We start from the raw sequence: 21529 nt of genomic DNA on the forward strand, positions 1-21529 counted from the left end.
ACATGCTTGCTTGAAATTTGGTACCTTAATACCTGCAAAAGCCTTCTATTTTATTTGCTATGTGCTTATGAGAAAATTGGAAATCCATTTCTTATCACTTAAATGTAGAAATATGCAACTTTTTTTTTTAGTTCTGCCAAAATAAAAAAAATCATGTTTTTTGTAATACAAGTCTTTCAGTGATCCGAGACAATCCCTTTTAATTTTTATAGCGCCAAATTAAAAGAACAGTTTCAACAATGGTAATGACGACACAGTGCAATGATACAAAGTAAAGTAAATGAACAACATAACATTTGAAGAACTGAACTGAAAACAATGACAACCATTTACCTCCTGTTACAGAAACAATTCAGGTTCCTGCGTAGGCAGCCCAGCTTAATAAATAATTAAAAATAGGGCTGAAGAAATGCAGGAGAGCATCTAAGAGCTAAAAGCCCCAAGCAATGTAAAGTAACAGCATATGGAGAAGATATATACTAATTGAGAGCCTAGTCTACATCTGTGTTAAGAGGCTCAGTAACCTTCAAAAGCCCTTCTTGATGAAAGAGCACAGATCTAATTTAACTATGTATTGAATGAATGTTACAGCGCAATCCCATCAGAAAATTCTCCTGCACAAGTTCTTCATAAAGTAAATGGGCCTTGTGCAAAAGAACTTCCCAGTGGATTGTGCCCTTCCTTGCCTCTGGAAAAAGGCACCAAAGATGAAATCCATTTATATGCCCAAAATGTAACAAAGGCCCATTTGTGTATTGTGGTGCAGTAATACAGGCAGCAGCAGAAAACACAAGATGGCAAAGTCATCTCCAAGGCATCCCTTAGACCTGCAGCAAAACGCTTTATTGGTGAATTTTAGTGTGTTCCTAGATTTTACAGGACAATCCAATTAGTGGAAACTACTGAATTCTGTCTAACATAATTAACTGCTGAGTGTTTTCCAGAACTTGACTTTCTGGGATGCAAATGTGTTTCTTCAGGTTACAAGAGAGGAAAGACTTCATTAGGTTAGTCTTCCCTGCTCCATTTCAATTTTGAACATGCTAATTAATGTAGACAGAACTTCTAATTTAATGGCTTGAAGAGTGCTGATGGGTTTTCAAGCAGGTCTTAATTGAGAGTGGGTTCTGGTGAAATCTGTGGGACTGAGAAGAGGGTTACAATCCTGCTCCAACTGAGCACTGTTGAGCCCCAATGCAGATCACTGGGGAACAATTCTTCCATTTAAAATGTGCTGAATTTTAGCTTCATGGTAGGTACCTGCCACATCCAGGGTATTGATGACTTTTGTTAAAACAGTTGGCACAAAATCTCTTCCTGTAAAATGCAGGCAGTTTCAAAAGCATCCAGCCTAGCTATGGTAGACAAATTAAGCAGAATTTCTAAAATAGTCTTTGAACTGTGAAAACTAGTTTGGCCAACAGAAAACCCGAAACACATTTCTGCTGTAAAACGTAGAGCTGGGAATAGATCTATGTACAGTCGCTGATTGTGGGGTGTGCTATTCTCTGTCCCAATGGCAGTGGAACTGCAACGGTTGGGTACAGCCCTGTCCCTAGAAGTGATGCTTACTTTGAAATCAATTCCATTAAAATGAATAGGATTATCTTCCTGTGAATGCAGTTTACAATCTGGCTATGACACCCTGATCCAAAATAGATTGTGCTGCATACATTTCAGAAAGGTTTTGAGTTCCCCCAAAACAGTTTTCATGCAAGCACCCAGGGGATTTCCCAAGACAGTCGCAACACTTGACGTTCAGGAGACTTGCATGGGTTTTGACGAACAGAGAGCAACTCAGGGTATTTATACTGGTTTTAGCATCCACCATGAAAGCAAGCAAGCTGGTTTTTGCCCAGCTGGTGCTGTTGCATTTTTATCTACCTGTTTGAAGGGTGCTTGCGGAGTGTGAAAGGGATGCCCCAAAGGCAAACCATACAAATTCACCCCTGAAAGTAATTGTGGCAGCACAAGTCGTTGTGAAATGTGAGGCTTCTGAGACGGGAGGATACTTCAAATAGTGGGCTGTTGTTTCCCCATCAGCGGAGAAGAAATGAGAATGATGGAGGAAAGGGAAGTTGGAATAAAGGCATTATGAAACCCTGAAGTTGTGACGAGGCCTTGCGCAAGAGCATGGCTCAGTTGGCTCAGCCGAGAGATGAATTAGCCTTCTGCCCACACAGCCTCTTCGCTTTGCCCTTCCGTGGCGCAAGACGTCACAACCAAGAAGTCTCCCTCTTTCAGTCACCGGCTTCAGAACAAGCCAGCATCCTAAACGAAACTTCAAAGTCTGGTTTAAGATCCTCATTCCAAAGCTAGTAACTATATTCTCCCAGTTCAAAATGGGAATTTGATTAGAGACTTCCTGGTTTAATCCTGGTTGTGTGCACAGGCAAAAGGCATGTTCCTATTTCAGTTTAACAAACCTAGATGTAGCCTGACCATGACCTGTATGTTCCCCTTACTCGCAGCAACAGGATTTTGACTTTAATGAACTGCCAGTTTCTTTCTGAAATTCAGCAACTTGCTGAGTGCTCGTCTAAACCCAGGGCTGCCAAGGCACTGCTCTCCAGATGTTGCTGCACGGCCACTTCCCTCATTCCTGACCTTTGGCTGGGACTGATGGAAGTTGATCTGGAGAGCACTGTGTTGGTAACCCCTTCCTGGAGTCCATTCCTTTCAAATCTCCCAAATGGAAGTGAATGTTTTTGAGCAGATGGGACCGGTGCTTTGTTTCCGCAAGACTTGTGGTTGGGGTTCTGCACCGTCCCTTTCCTGTGCTCTTTGGAGGAAATGCAAAATGTAAAACTTGAGGTTTTTCTCGCTGCAGAGCCCGGCTGGGAGCTCAGCACATTAATCCAGTTGATACAACAAAGCATTCTGAAAGGCGACTGCGCAGTGCGTTGTGTGGCTGGTAATGTACTGCACACTTCCATCCCGCATGTCTGTTTCCTTTAGCACAGGAGGAGCCGGCCTGCTCCTGTCCTGGCCCTGGCTGTTCTGTGCTGACTCTGAATGCACACCCTCCCCCCCTCTGGTCTGGCCAGCCTCCTCCCAGTCAAACTGGGCTTGCGGTGTGGACGTGGCTCTTTCCTCCTCCCTTGCAAAAGCACGTTCTGACTCACGACACTCCCTTATCTGCTGTTTCCCAGGGCTTGCCAAGCTGGGGTTGCTGGGGTCAAGCTCCAAACAATGGCCTGGTCCCCCGCCAACTTGGCCCATTGTTTCCATGGATGTGAGCGGAGCTGTTTGTGTGGGGCAGCTTTCTGCATCTGTTGAGAGTTCACTGCCATTTTCTTGTTCACCATCTTCTCCCTTGGGAGCAGCTCCTTCTTGCATTTTACCAAGCTCAAAGCCGTTCTGCTCCAGCGGCTGTGAAAAGAAAGAGGGAGAGCTGTTTGTTACAGTTGTAGGCTAAAGGTAGAGAGAAGTGTTGCTGAAAACAGTCTCAGCCACCAAACAGGAACAACCTGGGCTTCCTCCCAAACAGGTCTCCCTTTTTAGTTCGTACCTTCTTGCAATGTTTCCAGTAAACAGGGCTGGAGATTTTTGCAGGCCTGGCAGTGGACCCTGACCTACAAAGCTCTGGGAACGTGCTCAGAGGCAAAGAGGTGGCTGCTCACAGGAAGGATGATTCTGGCTGGGTTGTGCAAGATGCCTTGCGCTTGTCACAGAGCCGTAGTTACCAAATGCCTTGGGGCCATCTGGATCATGCACATTTCAGAGAAGGAGTCATGGTTTCAGCTGAGGAGACTCTATGATTCTATGACTCAATGTGCATAAGTCATAAGTGGTGCACTAATTGGTTTTATTCTGATTACATGGTGTACTTGGACTTTTGACAAGGAACCTCAGCAAAGACATGTCAGCAAGCTCATGGAATAATTGGAGAGGTCCTCTTGCAGATCAGGAATTGGTTAAGTATCAGGAAGTGGAGAGTAGGAAGAAATGGCCATTTCTCTGAATGGAGAGATGTAGAAAGTGCATTCCCCCAATAATTGATACTGAGACCTATGCTTTTTAACTTCTTCATAAACAATCTAGTTTCCGAGGCCAGTTTCCAGGTGATGTTAAATTGTTCAGGGATAATGAAACAAAAGGAGATTGTGAAGACCAAACTGGGTGAATGGGTGGTAAAATGGCAAATGCAATTCAGTGCAAATAAGTGTAAAACAATGCATGTAGTCTAAATTAAGTGTTTTGAGCCTCAACACCTTGTTGCTGAGGACTGCATCTAAATCGTCCAAGGACCCTACTTGCTAAGGACCCTCTTTGACAATGCCCACAAGCAGCCAATGATTGGCAGCCCAGGTCCCTATGTCAACATTCCTCCAATCGCTCCTATGCAGCAGGACGGGCCACGTTCTGTGCTGCTCAGAAGACTTTAGACCAGCTCTCATTTTCACTGGCAAATAAAGCAGTCCTCTAAGATACAGAATAAGGTACAAACTCTTGCGGTGGCTGGCAAAGTAGCCTGGAGATGAACAGCAGGTGGTTGCCAACCTCAATATTCTTGGCCTTGTGCAATCTAGGACACCCAGGTGGTCTGTGCCACGGTGCCGGCTGCAGATGTTAATGGAAAAAGCTCTTCTGCTGCAGTGCAGGACTGAGAAAAATGAGAGCACAGATAAGGGAAAACACACCACGTAGATACCAACCAAGAGGTCTGGTATAGGCTGGAATTGCCATCCAAGCGATATCAAGCTCTGCTCTCCTTTCAATAATTAAATGTAGAAAATCAAATATTGATATTCATTGCAGTTGGCAAGTTTCCAACAGCTAACAAACAACAGGTGCCAGATCCCAGGTAGAAATGCAAGGCAGCCTCTGAGGCTTTAAATGGAAGCTGTAAGTTGACAACACATACAAAGTGTGAGACACTTTTATTTTACAGTAGGGGAAGCAGAAACAACCCCAGAGTCCATAAGGAGAGCTGGGCTACAAATACAGATGTCTGCTCTTATCTTTCATTTCATTGTGTGCAGGCAATTAAAGAGAGTGCACCTCGCAACCCACCCCCAGGAGCAAAGTCCAGACTGCGGCCTTGAACTTTCAGAGTCTGATCCAAGATACAGGCTGGCTGAGGCACATGATTATTGAAATAATATTTGCAAATGCAGCATGTGGAGCCACACCGTGTTCGGTCTATTTCAGGAAGAGATTACAACTCATCTGCTGCCACATTTATTATTTGGGATATACTATAATTTTACAAATTGTGAAGTTCTTGTAATGATTCTGCAGATTAAGTCGGGAGGAGGGGAGGAGAGTGACATCCTAGAAACCCTCATTCTGTGATGGGAATCTGACCGTTTGTTACAGCAGGCTATTTGAGAAACCGCCACACAGGACCAAGTAATTCTTAAAATTATCTATGTTTTCAAGAGACTCTAAATATTAGGTGTCAGTCCAGCCAGCTGCCTCTGTTTATATTTGATTTTGGACTTCTATTCCTTCCAAGTACAGCAGACGATGACAAGTCTTCATGCTCTCCAAAAGGGCTTCAAAATCATAAAGCTTACAAGATCCGCAATAAGATGAAAAAAAATCTGACTTCTGATGTGCAGTTAAGATCCTCTCCAAATGCAATGGAACAGTGTGGTCTGTTCTGGGAGCAAGCTCATGGCCATTAGGAACATTCTCTCTTGCTTACCCTAAATCTCTCTCTGCAATTTAAATTCAATGTTGCTTGTCCTGCATTGAGCTGAAGCCAGAAGATTCCCAGCACACGCATGCCAGGGTGGGGGAGCTTAATACAAGTAGAATAGCAAGTTGCCATGTTTGCTGAACATTTAATTTGGAAGTTTTCAGAATCAATGAGCGCCCTTAATGCACAGGTAAAAATATCCTTACAAGCAGCAAGGTGTTGGGCAAATGGAACTGGAGACAGGTAAGGCAGTGACTGGTTACTCCAGCGTTGTTCATGGATGATAAGGCAGGCCTGCTGAACAATGCCTTACCTTTAATCTGATCTGACTTTTGCCCTCCGAGACATCCAACACTTCAATTAATGGCTGATGTTCCATCTCAGACGGGCTGGAACGGGACATCCTCGAAAGACTGTCCAGAAACTCATCCACATTGTCTTCAGTGACAAACCACCTTTCCTGAAGGGGAGAAACAAGTACAAAACTTTGGTTACAAAACAAGTACAGTAGTACCTCAGGTTAAGTACTTAATTTGTTCCAGAGGCCCGTTCTTAACCTGAAACTGTTCTTAACCTGAAGCACCACTTTAGCTAATGGGACCTCCTGCTGCCGCTGCGCCGCCGGAGCACAATTTCTGTTCTCATCCTGAAGCAAAGTTCTTAACCTGAGGTACGATTTCTGGGTTAGCAGAGTCTGTAACCTGAAGCGTATGTAACCCGAGGTACCACTGTACAAAACTTTGGTTACAAAACACCAGCCCTTAGGCACCCCAAAGCTGCCACAATCCCCAGCTCTCTGCTTCTCCTTAAAGCTGGCATTCTTAAATAGAGAGCCAGTGTGGTGTAGTGGTTAAGAGCGGTGGACTCGTAATCTGGTGAACCGGGTTCGATTCCCTGCTCCTCCACATGCAGCTGCTGGGTGACCTTGGGCCAGTCACACTTCTCTGAAGTCTCTCAGCCCCACTCACCTCACAGAGTGTTTGTTGTGGGGGAGGAAGGGAGAGGAGAATGTTAGCCACTTTGAGACTCCTTCGGGAAGTGATAAAGTGGGATATCAAATCCAAACTCTTCTTAAATAACGGACAAAACCTTCAGCTGTGGCACCCTCAATCAGAAAGTCACACATAACCAATTGGATCAGCAACAAGGTGTAGATTTTATTGTGGGCTGACAGACTTTGTGTTAGTCAACAAAGTGATGCTTTCCTTAAGGTATTTCTATCTTCCTTTTCAAGCAATCTACTTATACTAGAAACCAGAATACAGCTGCCTAATTTTCAAGCAGATCCTTTGGCCAAGCCTTTCATGGTGAGCTGCTGCATGCTTGCAGGTGATAATGCTTTTTCCATATGCTGGCAAATGGCACAAGGGCAGGCCAGGCTGGTTTTGCTTCCTTTTTCTGTGATTAAAGTCTTTTTGCCAAGGCCCTTCTTCCTTGTGCACATCTGTCTGAGGGATGCCATGGAACTCCAATGAAAGAAAAGTTTTTCTTGGCAGTGACACCTGAACTCTCAACTGCCCTTGCCACACAGCCTTTAGCAATGACAAACCTAGAGAGCATCTTAAAAAACAGAAACATCACCTTACCAACAAAGGTCCGTATAGTTAAAGCCATGGTTTTCCCAGCAGTGATGTATGGAAGTGAGAGCTGGACCATAAAGAAGGCTGATCGCCGAAGAATGGATGCTTTTGAATTAAGGTGCTGGAGGAGACTCTGGAGAGTCCCATGGACTGCAAGAAGATCCAACCGATCCATTCTGAAGGAAATCAGCCCTGAGTGCTCACCGGAAGGACAGATCGTGAAGCTGAGGCTCCAATACTTTGGCCACCTCATGAGAAGAGAAGACTCCCTGGAAAAGACCCTGATGTTGGGAAAGATGGAGGGCACAAGGAGAAGGGGACAACAGAGGATGAGATGGTTGGACACTGTTCTCGAAGCTACAAACATGAGTCTGACCAAACTGCGGGAGGCAGTGGAAGACAGGAGTGCCTGGCGTGCTCTGGTCCAGGGGGTCACGAAGTGTCAGACACAACTGAACGACCAAACAACAACAACAACACACACAGCCTTGCTTCCCTGGCACCCTCATCAGAGTCCTTTCGGCACCAGGCTAAGGTGTTTTTGCTCACAGAAGCATTTTAACCTTGTGTAGTACATTTTAATGATTAACCATTTTATCTGTTGTTTCATTATTGTGCTTATGCTGTATACACCCAACCGGTCTGAAGGTCAGGATGAAGATTCAATATATACAGTAACAGGCCAATTCTATGTTAGGCTGCAGACATTTTTTTAAGGCCTTTGAGCAAGAATCCAGATGCAAAAGTGCTGCATTACTCAACCCCAAAAGACATTCACCAATGAGAGAGAAACAGAGGCTATGCAGATTTGTCAACCTTTTTTTCTGGCAAAGCGCCAGCGCCTTGTACAACTGTGGGGCGAGGAGAAATTCAGCAGGTGAAGCTTTTTACACATGGGGTAAATGAACTGGACCATGTGGCAATAAAATCTTCAGCCAGTGAATTTTTGCTTGTCATACAGTTGTAAAAAAAAAAGTAGAGAAGATCCCCTATGAGGAAATGTTGCAACATTTGGGACTTTTCGGTTTAGAGAAAAGGCAGGTACAAAGGCAACGGTGCCCAAAGCTGTTTTCTGGATTGCAGGTACATGCGTGCTTTGTCCTGGAGCCGCCACTTCCACAATCTCAGGGGACAGCTGGGAGAAGCTTCTGAAGAGCTCCAGCTAGAAGAAAGCAGCAAATGGAATGGATGTCCCAAGGAGCTCTGTGGATCTGGCCTTTAAAGCTAAAGTAAAATGTCCAGGTTCACTGATGAAGCAAACTGCCCTGTGGGGAATTCCACTTTCGTTATTTTTGCCCATGTTCTCTGTCTGCACATCACTGAAAGAGATGGCTCCACATGCTGTCCTGGTTCACACATAATGCTGAACTGTAGTTTAATAATAACAATAACAGTTTTATTATCTATACCCTGCCAATCTTCCCTGCCCTCTCCTCCACCAGGACAACCAAAAGGAGGAAATCAGAAGTGATTGCTTCCATCTGCAGATAACCATAGTGACTCATGTCCAAAGCTAGGGAAAACTGTGATGAATGTTAACTATATTTCAGAGAACAAGCCGCCTTCAAAATGCAGTTGATTAACTATAAACACTAATAATGGTCCTCAGTTTGGACAAAATAAGTAATTACAGTTGACTGAAAACAGAAGCAAGAGCTTCCCATATGCTTGTGCCTTTTCCAGAGGAGAAGGAGGTGCCAGAGGCTCCCCCCTTCTCAAAACCTTACATCACTGTCGCCACTGCTTCAGAGTTAACAAAACCCACACATGCACCCTTGGAACATGTCACCCTCAAGAAGCTTCGCATATATTAAGATACATTTTTATTTTATAACATTCATAGGATGACTTTATGAACTCATTCAATGTGGCTTACGGCCTTATAAAAATACAACTTTCGACAGGAATAAGATAAATAAAAAACTTCTAATAGAACCACAATGTTAAGAAAACCTGCAATAATAAATACATGTCCAGCCCAGAAATAGCACACAAATCCATCAACCAACAGAAGGCCAATGGCAAGATGGAATATCACTCATAGGTAAGTCACTGAACCCAACTGGGCATATTGAGAATATTGCACAAAACCACAATAACGATGTATGTCTAGGACTTAACACTATATGTCAGCACTATGTCACGTTGTTCATAGGGCATGAAATAAAAACAATTAATAAAGCACATTTTGGGTTCATAGTAGTCTTTGGAGCAATTGCCAATGGTAACAGATCCATTTTTGCCCCTTTATCAATAATACCCAGTGCTAAGTTATTAGAATTGAAAGTTTCTCTCCAGCAGACTGCAGGCATTTTAAAAGTAGGTCATGCGCTGGATCTAAATTAAGTTAAGGTGCCTTTATGGTGAATTCAGGAAACAGGTTCAAAAGAAACTCAGATCTCAGAGCCTCTCTGCCTTTTTGCAAATCCTGCCGCAGAGGAGATCAGCTAAAGTCAGAGTCTCTACGGCAATGGAAGATGAAAGCCACAAAGGGGGGAGTCTCCTATGTATAAGGTATTAGCAATGGCCAGAATTAAGACATCTCCAGAAAGGCTTTCGGCAGCTTAATCAAGAGGTTAATAACTTTGGTGACACAAGTTTCCTATACCAAGAAGGTGGCACATGAAACTTAAATATTAATGGCTTCTAGAAAATGATGGTGCTTTTTATCAGCGATTAAATCAGTAACAATTTTGATGGGTAGATTTTTCTTTTCTTTTCAGAATGTATTCTCTATTCTTTATTCTAGTTTCTGTGATGCATCAAGGCAGCAAAATGACTTGAAATGGCCCTGGGTTTATTTCCTCCTCTCATTCCCATTTTCGAATACCATGTTACAATAAATATTCTAATCCCGGTTCTATATTGTTACGCCTCTGCTTTGACAAATAACGCTTAGATAAATAGAAACTTCCAAAGCAAAGGTCAACAACGGCACCAAAGCAAACATCTATAAACCACTGAAAATTAGTACGTAACAGCATGCGGGGGCTCCTTTCTTTACTTTTAGCACTGCTTGGTTTACGCAAATGTTTCAAAACACTGTTTTGCATCTTACAATGTTTTTGAACAGTTTTATGTGCTAATGGGGTGTACTTTTAGGGAGTTGTTTGTTGGCTGCTCTGAGCATTTTCAAACAGGAAGGCAGGATTAAAAGAGCTTTGAAATAAACTAAACAAATAAAATCTGGTGACAAATGTGGAAATGTGGACTTAATTTCATCAGATATTTATAAAGGATAGGAAATGGAAGAACTGACTACTTTGCTCCACATTAGGGAGGACACTAGTTAGACAAATATATTTATTCTGGGGAAAGGGCATGGCATTCAGAGAGGTGTGGTTTTTGCTTTGTGATTGTCTAAGAGTTGCTCCCTGTTACACTAATTTGCTGTAGAAAAAAGAAGAGGGCGAAAGAACTGCTTTATACAGGTCTGCATGAAACCTTTATAAGTGGTGCATGATTGCCCCATCCCAGCTAAAGAGAGAGCTGTCTGTTAATGCCTTCTCTCCGCTTCCTGTTCCTTAACTACCGTATTTTTTGCACCATAACACTCACTTTTTTCCTCCTAGAAAGTAAGGGGAAATGTCTGTGCGTGTTCTGGAGGGAATGCCTACGGGTGGCATGCCTACGGATTTTCCTCCTCTAAAAACTACGCGCGTATTATAGTCGGGTGCGTGTTATAGAGCGAAAAATACGGTATTTACATACTTTTAAGAGGACCTCTCCTCTGATCTCACGGCAGCTAAGCTTACTCAGGAGTCTAATGCTCCTGTCTATCTGAAGTATAGACTAGCCTAGAGCAAAGCTACCACCAAATTCTTCCATCCTAGCAACCCACTGCAAATCCATTCAGATGACTAAAGCTGATTTGGGAAACTGGGCATTAAAATGGTATTAACACTGTGGACACAGTTTTATGGGGAAAGTGTGTATTATTAACTAAGGGGGATTTATTGCTTACACCCTGGCTTCCAAAATGGCTTGGAACCCATTTGCCTATTACATCATTGCTGAAATACAAAGAGATGGAAGGAACATCTTTTTTTAATCAATCTGAATATCTTCTAGTTGGCATTCTAAAGGTTTGGTTTGCATAAGATCCTGGATGGTTCAGTTGGTTACAGCCTGGTGCTGATAATGTCAAGATTGCAAGTTTGCTTCTCCGTATGGGACAGCTGCATAATCCTGCATTGCAGAGGGTTGGACTAGATGACCCTCAGCGTCCCTTCCAACACTTCAGTTCTATGATTCTATGGTTGTACCCTGATGTGTGAGCCCCCTTCAGTTCCAGCTGGAAGAGTAAACACACAGGAATTCCTCCCAGGTGAAGAAGAGTGAGATACGGTCTCCGGTCCGTTAGTGCCACCATGTGTAAGCGAAAAGGAATCCTGCTTTAAAACATTTACCGTATTTTTTGCACCATAACACTCACTTTTTCCCTCCTAAAAAGTAAGGGGAAATGTCTGTGCGTGTTATGGAGGGAATGCCTACGGGTGGCATGCCTATGGATTTTCCTCCTCTAAAAACTACGTGCGTGTTATGGTCGGGTGCGTGTTATAGAGCGAAAAATACGGTATGTAGGTTGCCTTCTCACAGCACTAAAAACCAACCCCTGCTTCTTGGGGGAAACATAGAGAGGGAGGAACTCCACTGCCTATCTGCTGGTGGTGACGACGAGAGCAACAATTTCCCCCTCTGAAAAGCAAACCGCGTTTCACCATGGCAATCCCCTTAAACGTCCACGTGCCAAAACCAATTCTAGTTGGCATTTCTCCACTCATTTGGAAAACATCAAGAACTGGCAATTTTCCGCTGCTGCCAGCAAAACATGAAACTAGCTGCTCAGTTTTGGAAAGGAACAACTAGGCAAACATGTAATCTGTGGATTGACAGAAACAAAGGACCCCAGAAGAACCCCAGCACCACAGAAAAATACCAAGGTATGGGGAAACCCAAGAGATTTCACAGTAACATGAGCACCATTTTAGAACATGCAATATACAAGTAAATGAGTATAATACTATTTATGTGCTTATTACTAATGGTATCAGCTTGGAAATACTGGAAACCACAACTGTATGTTCCTCACAAAACTGTGGTGTTAGGAGAAAGGTCATTTTTCTTTTCTGTGGATTATATTTTACATAAAGTTTTTCATGTAGATTAGCACAAACTTTTATTTTAGTCTGTATTTCTTAGTTTATGTGCAGTCATGATTACAGTGGTACCTCGGGTTACATATGCTTCAGGTTACACACGCTTCAGGTTACAGACTCCGCTAACCCAGAAATAGTACCTCGGGTTAAGAACTTTGCTTCAGGATGAGAACGATATACGATATACGGTATCTTTATTGTCATTGTCCCATGCAAAACAATGAAATTGAAAGAAACAGAGAACAGAAATCGTGCAGCAGCGGTGCAGCGGCAGCAGGAGGCCCCATTAGCTAAAGTGGTGCTTCAGGTTAAGAACAGACCTCCAAAACGAATTAAGTTCTTAACCCGAGGTACCACTGTATTGTATCATACAGTAATGCAGGGGGCAGCGAATTACAAGAGCAGGCGCAGGCAAAAATCACGATGCAGGAGAAACCGTCAAGCCAGCCAGTGCCTCTACCTAGCTCCATCCTTATTTCAGACATTGTCATACACTGGTATATTGTGATGTTGGAAACCAGGTATCGCCCAGCCCTGGCTTATACACTCTGCCTCCACAGTCATGGGGACATTTGAAGCTTCCACTTCCATTTTCTATTCACCACAGCTTAGTGTTAGGTCCAAACACAAAATGTAATTAATCTTATTTATGGTTTACTGAAACAAGTCAGCTTCATAAACCATGTTTTGAATTTGGTTTGTTTGAGTAAACCAGGCGTCATCAAGTTTAATTTCAATGGGTGGAGAAGACCCTCTAGGCACAAGGGAAGGTCTCTGTGGGTGCTGGTGAACAGAAGAAGAAGAAGAAGAAGAAGAAGAAGAAGAAGAAGAAGAAGAAGAAGAAGAAGAAGAAGAGGAGGAGGAGGAGGAGGAGGAGGAGGAGGAGGAGGAGGTAGTAGTAGTAGTAGTTTGGATTTGATATCCCGCTTTATCACTAGGAGTCTCAAAGCGGCTAAGATTCTCCTTTCTCTTCCTCCCTGACAACAAACATAAGAGGACCTTCCTGGATCAGGCCAATGATCCATGTAGTCCACCTTCCTGTTCTCACAGTGTCCAACCAGATGCATATGAGAAGCCTGAAATCAGTTAATATATCAGTTTCTTGTAGGGCAGTAGTTCCCAACTGGAGGTCCGCACACCCCAGGGGGTCTACATAACCCACCCAGGGGGGGTCTGTGGCACCATTCACATAAAAAAAAGCCTACCATAGAGATATCAAAATTTTCAGAAGTCGGGGCTCCATGGCTTGCCTTTTGAAAAACAGGGGTCTGCAGTACTAAGCTAATTGGGAACCACTGTTGTGGGGAGTAGAATCCCTTCCCTTCTTGACTCATACACATATCAAGACATGATTAGCACAAGAATTATGGAATGAAGAGACAACAATCCAGACTAATTTTCCCAAGAGTCATTCTAATATTGAGCAAATTGTTCCCAACTGTGCATTCAATTATCAGTGTTATTAATCCTTTCTTGCAAGGGTTGGCATTCATTTCGACTACCTCCAGCATGTTCTTCAACTACAGTCGGCAGCTATTGGACAGGATGTACAGTGTTCGGGAACTAATGGTGCTGACTAGGACTGATGGGAACTGTAGTTCAAACTAGGTTGGGGGAAGGATGACTTACAAAGCCACCAATATATTCTTAAGCACACTTCTATCAGTTAACCAACTGCTACAATGTCAGTGTATAACCTGAAAATATTTATTTTTTTCTAAGCATTCTCCTATGAAAGTATTTTCAGTTGGAGGTCAAGCAAGAACTAATTCCACTGGCTAATTCCAAAAGAATCTAGATATGTGGGAAGGCTAGAAAACTAGAGCTGCTGTTAAAATTGTTTATACTGTAACAAGAAGGTATCTGGTTTCTTGGACCAAGACGTGGATAATCTTGAATCTCTCTCCATGAGAATGTCACTAAATAAACCCGTTTTTCTCATTCTAAACAATGCATCTTTGCCTGAAGGCTTCATGTCTGGAATTTATGCTTCCCTGCATGCCTATTTCTTATATCTCTCTATCTTCCCTGGAGAAAAAATGGCCAATTGTTGTCCATACTGCAGGGGTATCACTGCAACCAGGCCCCATCCATGGGCTGCGGAAGGCAAAGACCCATGAGCACAGCTGAGCCACTGCTGGCAGTACAGATCTTGGTCACTGGGACACACCTTCAGTCTCCAGGTGTCAGCTGTTCTGTATGATGGAAAACTTATTTGCTTTTGCTGTACTACTTGGCTGAAAAATCTGACGAAATGAAACCAGTCACCTGCAACTGAACCTTCTCCCATTCGTAGTCCTCACACCCAGCCAGCGGCAATGCCTGACATAAGGAGTTAATGGTTTCTGCAAAGCATTAGATTAATGACCTTTCACCAGCCTCTGAGAGAAATGCCACAGTTATTTTTTACCTCCTTGCCATCAATGATCCATACTGAATGAGATAATATAATTTTAAAATTTTTAATCAAAAGGGCATTTGATCTGTTAAAACCCTATTTAACAAACTACTGGCCTTTAAGGAACTTCAGAACGAAAGGTCACATTACCTCTCTCAGAGATGCAACCCTTGCAGGAATAGCAGTGGGGAAAGTCCAACCGTATCAAGTGCTCAGTCTCTTTCTTTAAAAACTGCCGTGGTTTTCCAATCCGAGGGTGTGCATTTAAGATGGGAGCAGAAGGTGAACACAACTAGCACTCCAGCACAAGACAAGATCCTCCACAAAGTGGCGGGTTGAACTCCAGAACAGGAGGGAAATTACTCAAGGCCACAACTGAAACACCTGACAAAGGATAAAGATGTCTCTGTTGCCAGAAGACAGAAGCCCAAACACCATCCCCAAAAAGTAACATGCTGCAGAGCACCCTCACCTGGTTCTAGAACCAGAGCAAAGTCACAGGGGAGTTTGGTGATGGTTTACAGGTCACTATATACTTATAAGCTCTTCTTCGACATGTTTCTATTTAACAGCAAGGGCTTGATTTGATCAGTTTACTCGCAACTAAACCAAAAGCAAGCAGCAGCTAGTCTGGATTGTGCCCCACTTTAAAGTTGAGTTTTGCACCCTGAACCTGGATGTTCAGAAGCTGGCTGTGGGCAAAAGTGTATTTGCACAACTTTGCTTGGTGCGCTGGGTGCACCTGTTCCTAGAAAAGTCAGATCTGGCCAGGATACCTCACGACCTGCATTGCAGCTGAACTAGCTTTTGTTTGAAAGCTTCAGCTGGCACAGTATGCTGTGGCCAGACTGCTGACTGGAGCCAGTTATCAGGAACGTGTGGCTCCACTATTACAAGAGTTTCACTGACGGCTGGCCAATATCCAGACCCAAATCAAAGTGCTGGTTAGGACTTTAAACTTCTATTTCAGGAGTGGCAAAGCTTTCTAGCCCAGCAGACCAAGCCTGACAGGTGAAAAGGTCCTGCAAAACACCCCTATATAAAGTACAGAGCTTATTTTAGTCATCACTAGTATACAGGACTCAGTAGCTTCAATATGTCATTTGTACTGGCATATAATTAATATTTATGTGAGTTTGAATAATTAATTATATGTCAATGCAAATGATATTTTGAAGCTACTGAGTCCTGACATACACAGGTTCTGCCTTGCCAGAATGCAACCGTAGCTCTAATAGTATCTCATGTTGATGAGAGCTGACTCAATGCTCCAATTAAGTGGTAAAAAAAATGTGTGTGTTTTCTTCAACAGGGAAAAATGTATAGCCCCAGTGTCAGCAAGAAGACCAAACCTAGATCCTCTCTTTCCTTCCCTCTGCAATTTTAATATGAGGTTTTTTTCCCCCATGCAAAGAAACATTCTAGGCAACAGAACTCCAGAGAATCACTCTACAGATTCATGAGCATTCGGTCTGGAATGTTTATTCACAAAGGTGGAAGCTATAACAAGAAATGCTGTCTTCAAGGAGCAGAACTGCAAATTAAGCTAGTTTGAGTATTGAAACAGAGAGGAAGCATACTTTACTTTGCCTCTTCAGTTTCTAAACAAACATGATGATGAAACTGCAAATGGCCACACATTTGTTTACTAAACAGGTGTCAGAAGGAGGATGACATTTTCAGCCCCCTGCTGGCATCAAATAGGAGAAACTATCTTAAAAAGCAGAGAAATCACCTTGCCAACAAAGGTCTGTATAGTTCAAGCTATAGTTTTCCCAGTAGTGATGTATTGGAAGTGAGAGTTGGACCATAAATAGAAGGCTGATCGCCAAAGAATTGAGGCTTTTGAATTCTGGTGCTGGAGGAGATTCTTGAGAGTCCCATGGACTGCAAGAAGATCAAACCTCTCCATTCTGAAGGAAATCAGCCCCGAGTGCTCACTGGAAGGACAGATCCTGAAGCTGAGGCTCCAAGACTTTGGCCACCTCATGAGAAGAGAAGACTCCCTGGAAAAGACACTGATGTTGGGAAAGATGGAGGGCACAAGGAGAAGGGGACAAAAGGACGAGATGGTGGGACAGTGTTCTCAAAGAGACCAGCATGAGTTTGACCAAACTGCAGGAGGCAGTGGAAGACAGGAGTGCCTGGCATGCTCTGGTCCAGGGGGTCACGAAGAGGCGGACACAACTAAACGACTAAACAACAAAACTAAACAAGTAGCAAAGCAAGTTCAGGGGACAAGTTCTACTGTGTAGGGTTAGGCACACACTATTCACTTCAGTACTATGAGGTGCTTGTGTTTTGACAGCGCCTTCTCCAGTTCAGCCCAAAGGAGGTCAGGTGCAATCTTGAGGCAAAGCCCTGAACAGTTTGGGACTTAGGTTCCTGAATGACTTTTTCTCTCTCTCATACAAGCCTACTCACCTACTGCCAACCATCCTCAGAGGTCCTTCTCAAGCCTTCGGAGGCAAAGAGAATGGGAAGAGAGCAGTGGGTTGCCATACTAAAAGGGTGTACGTAACAGTCACTACTTACTATGGAGGTTATTTTCTTTTCATCACTGTGGTAGGGAAGGAAAATGTTCCCAACACCCCAATAGCTATGGGCAATAAGAAAACAACCACAGCACTTCAATTTAACATCACATGGATCTAGTTGGCCTTTAGGTAAAGGACTAACTGGGGCCTCACTTGCTTTAATAATAATAATAATAATAATAATAATAATAATAATAATAATAAATATTATTTCTACCCGCCCATCTGGCTGGGTTTCCCCAGCCACTCTGGGCGGCTTCCGAACTGAACATTAAAAACAATACAGCCTCGGACATTAAAAACTTCCCTAAACAGAGCCGCTTTCAGTTGTCTTTTAAAAGTAAAATCGTTGTTTATTGCCTTGACATCTGCTGGGAGGGCGTTCCACAGGGCAGGCACCACCACTGAGAAGGTCCTCTGCCTCATTCCCTGTAACCTTACTTCTCGCAGGGAGGAAACCACCAGAAGGCCCTCGGCACTGGACCTCAGTGTCCGGGCAGAACAATGGGGGTGGAGACATTCCTTCAAGTATACAGGACCGAGGCCATTTAGGGCTTTAAAGGGCTTTACTAGTCCCACAAATCCTAAGAATGGAAGAAGAACCTTGCTGGATCAGGTCAAAGACTCATCGAGTCCAGCATTCTGCTGTCCACAGTGGTCAACAAGATGCCTCAGGGAAGCACATGAGCACAACAGCACTCCTTATCACTGCCTTGGCAGCGGGCATAAGAAATACCCTTATACTCCACATATTTGTCTAGCCTCCTATTAACGCTATCCAAATTGTTGGCCATCAATTCCATCGTTTAACTATGCACTGTGTGAACCCAGACGCCTTTCTGTTGCTCACACATTTAGCAAGGAGCCTAGTGGGGAAAGTTTTGGAGACCCACATTCAAATCCTGCTCAGCCATGAGGGTCACTGGTGATGTGGGGCCTATCACATTATTAGTCTCGGCATAACTTCAAAGTGTAGCTGTGAGAATGTATGGGATAACAAGTGAGTCCACAATGCCCCAAGTAGAAGAAGAGCAGAATAAAAATGAAATAAGGGCCTCAAAAATATACCCTTGATTCTGCTACACCCTGAGGGTGAGCGTAGTATGAAATGTAGTTTTACCTGCAAGGAATCACCATTTGGGCCAAAATACATCTTTCTCCAAAGTCCAGTGGTCTCAAGAGACTTGGTGAGCGAAATAACAGCATTATCGGGGGACACATCAAGTCCAAACTCAGGGGGACGCAGTCTATTTTCTGGAGGAAACTGCAAGAGGAATGTATAAGAAGCAAAGTCTTTGCTGGCAAAACTAACTCTGTAGCAATTTGTTCCTACTTCCCCCCTGAGGCTCTGGGGAACAATGTCTGGCACCTGCAAGATCAGCCTCAGAGAGTTTTCGTCCTGAGTGCATTGGAAAGGGGGACACCGGGCGGCTGTGCTTGCAGGGGGCACTGGAGAGTCAAGGCAGCTAGCAGGGCTTTTGGCAGAATCTGGATCAACGGCGGGGCCCTCCGTGGGCGGCAGAGGAGAACCAGAGGTTATGTTTGCAGGACCCAGAGAGGCGGGTGCAGAAATCTGCACGGTGCTAGTGGTACTGGGGCGCCCTGGTGGCGCAGAAAGCTCGCTTCTTGTCGAGGGCATCGGAGCCTCATCTACAGTAGAGCAGTCCGGACCCGACAGGGTTGCCACGGAATGATCCCGGCCGTCACAGCGGGACACACGTGGAGGAGCCACGATGCCACCGGGGCACGAGGAGGGCACCGCGTCGCTGGTGACACGGGTGCTTTCGTTCAGATCCATGTCGGCGCAGAGATGCCCCTGACTTACTCCCGCAACAGGGCCGCGTAGCTCCACGGTGCTGTCCACGCACGGATCTTCACGCGCCGCGGCAGGCAAACCCGCGGGGCGACCAGTGCCGGCGCACGTCGAGACGGTCGGACGCGTGTCAGCCGCCGGGTCGCTTTCCGCGGGATCCTCCGGGCTGCTGGCCCCGGGGCTCCGAGGATCGTCGGAATCGTTATGACCCGGACACGTGGAGAGGCCGGGCTCGGGAGTGGCCGGAGCGCTTTCCGCGGCGCACCCCGGCCTCGCCTCCACGTGGGCGGCAAGGGGCGTTTGCTCCGCGGCTTGGATCGGGGCGCAGCCCGGCTGCGGTTCAGCCGAGCCTCCGGTTTCCGAAAGCGGCGGCGGCGGCTCCTCCTCTTCCTCCCTTCCTTCTTCCTCCTCCTCCGGCCGGCCTTGCTCGCCGCAGCCGGGGCTCCCCTGCTCGATCCCGGCCGGCGGCAGGACGGGCAGCACGATCACCAGCTGCCTCTTGGCCTTGTTGAAGGTGGCCTTGCCGGCGGCCTCGTCCACGGCGTAGGGCAGCGGCAGGCGCAGGCTGTAGGCGGCGGGGCGCCGCGACTCCAGCCGCAGCTCCCGCCCGCGGACCTCCAGCTCCGCCTGGGCGGCCGAGCCGAGGCAGGGCAGCTCCACCGTCACCACCAGCTCGCGGGGCACCGGGCTGGGCGCCGAGTCGCGGCAGCAGCGGTAGTCCTGCAGGTCCACGTACGAGCGCTGCCGGAGGCTCCAGCGCGGCGTGGTGGCCGCCGGGGCCGGATCGGGGGCCGGCCTCGGGGGCTCGGCCGGGCGAGGCGGGTAGGCGTAGGGCGTGGGGAAGGGCGGCAGCGGCGAGGGGCTCTCTTCCTCCCCGGTTCCCTCCGGGGCGCCCCCGGGCAGCGGCGTCCGGAGCAGCGTGGCCTGCGGGACTCCCTTGTACTTGATGCCCCTTAGCGGCACGGCGTTGGCGCGGTCCAGGCCGGGCGAGAAGTGGCTCTCCAGCGCCTCCAGGGCCGTGTCGCTCACCAGGCGGCGGAAGCGGGCCGAGCGGGCGGCCAGGCGGAGCGCGTCCGGGTGGAAGAGCACGTCGTAGACCAGGCGCGGCGGGCCTCGAGGCTCCCCGGGCCGGCGCCGGCTGCCCAGCTCCTCCCGGGCCGGCGCCAGGCAGTGCGGCAGCGTCCAGCGGCTGCCCCCGGGCTCCGGCCTGGCCTCGGGCCTGGCCACCAGCGCGTTGCCGCAGACGTTGACGTAGCAGCGGCGGGAGCCGGCCTGGCTGGTCCGCAGCACCCAGCCGGGCTGCGGGTGCAGGAAGCGCGCCTCGACGCCCCGCTGCCGCTCCAGGGCCGACACCTCCGCCTCGTACACGGCCCGCTGCGCCGGGTCGCTCAGCTCGGCCGCGTAGTCGGCGAACAGCTTGCGGAAGCCCTCGTCCTGGAAGGCCTGGCTCAGCCGCTCCACCTCGTCCCCCGTCAGGTCCAGGGCTTCCAGGCTCGAGCGGACCGCCATGCCGGCCCTGGGAAAGCCGCCGGGGAAGGAGGAGGAGGACGGCGGCGAAGCGCGGCCGTTGCTATGGAAGCCACCCTAACAAGATGGCGGCGGCGAGGAACGTCGCTATGGAGACGGGGGCCGGCAAAATGGCGGAGGCCGCCGTTGCTATAGGAACGACCCCGGCAAAATGGCGGAGGCCGCCGTTGCTATAGAAATAACCGGCAAAATGGCGGCGGGGATAGTGGAGGCCGTCGTTGCTATAGAAACGACCCCGGCAAAATGGCGGCGGGGATGGAGGAGGCCGCCGTTGCTATAGAAACGACCCCGGCAAAATGGCGGCGGCGAGGCCCGTCGCCGTGGAGACGGCGGCAAGCAAAATGGCGGCCTCCGCTCAGCCGGGATGGCGGAGGCCGCAGTCGCTGTAGAAGTGTTCCTAACGTAAGTGCCAGGTATTTTCGCACCGCCCAATGAGATATTTGGGGGTGACGCGCACCCCGCAAGTGTCTCTTGTGTCTGTCCGAGAGGCCCGGAGGTTCCTGCCGCTTCGTCCTGAAAGGGTTAACAGCGGTAATGGAGCTTCCGATCCTAGAGCGGAAAGGAAGTGTGAAAGAGAGGAGCTTCCGTTCCCCGTCTCGCTGTCCTTCCTGGCGGAGGCGCTGGAGGCGGGGAGCTGGGGCGGAGCTGCCAGATCGTAGGAGCCGAGTCCTAAGGGCCAATGTCCCTTCCTCTTCCCCCAATAAAGTATTTGAGGGCACCCCCAAGTTGATGATCATTGCCTTTCAGATGGGTTGTGACAGGTCAAGAGGCAGAATCGGAGCGGGTGCTGGGACAAAGCGCTGCAAATGAGACTTCCCACCCTGAGCAGCTAAAAGGCAATGGACAAAAGTTTTCTCTTGCATTGAAT

The 21529-nt window shown here is 46.9% G+C and overlaps 1 protein-coding gene across 1 annotated transcript; it reads right to left on the bottom strand.

The window, feature by feature from the left end:
- Positions 1-174: 174 nt before the first annotated feature.
- On the bottom strand, positions 175-20893 carry DNAAF2 (dynein axonemal assembly factor 2). Its single transcript, XM_053383829.1, has 3 exons — positions 18442-20893; positions 5961-6107; positions 175-3372 (listed from the first exon to the last, which is right to left on the bottom strand). Exons 1-3 carry the CDS (start codon positions 20641-20643, stop codon positions 2854-2856), a joined length of 2868 nt encoding a protein of 955 aa, XP_053239804.1. The 5' UTR covers positions 20644-20893; the 3' UTR covers positions 175-2853.
- Between the last annotated feature and the right edge of the window lie 636 nt (positions 20894-21529).

Source organism: Podarcis raffonei, chromosome 1 (genome assembly GCF_027172205.1).
Source record: "Podarcis raffonei isolate rPodRaf1 chromosome 1, rPodRaf1.pri, whole genome shotgun sequence".
Classification (NCBI taxonomy): domain Eukaryota; kingdom Metazoa; phylum Chordata; class Lepidosauria; order Squamata; family Lacertidae; genus Podarcis; species Podarcis raffonei.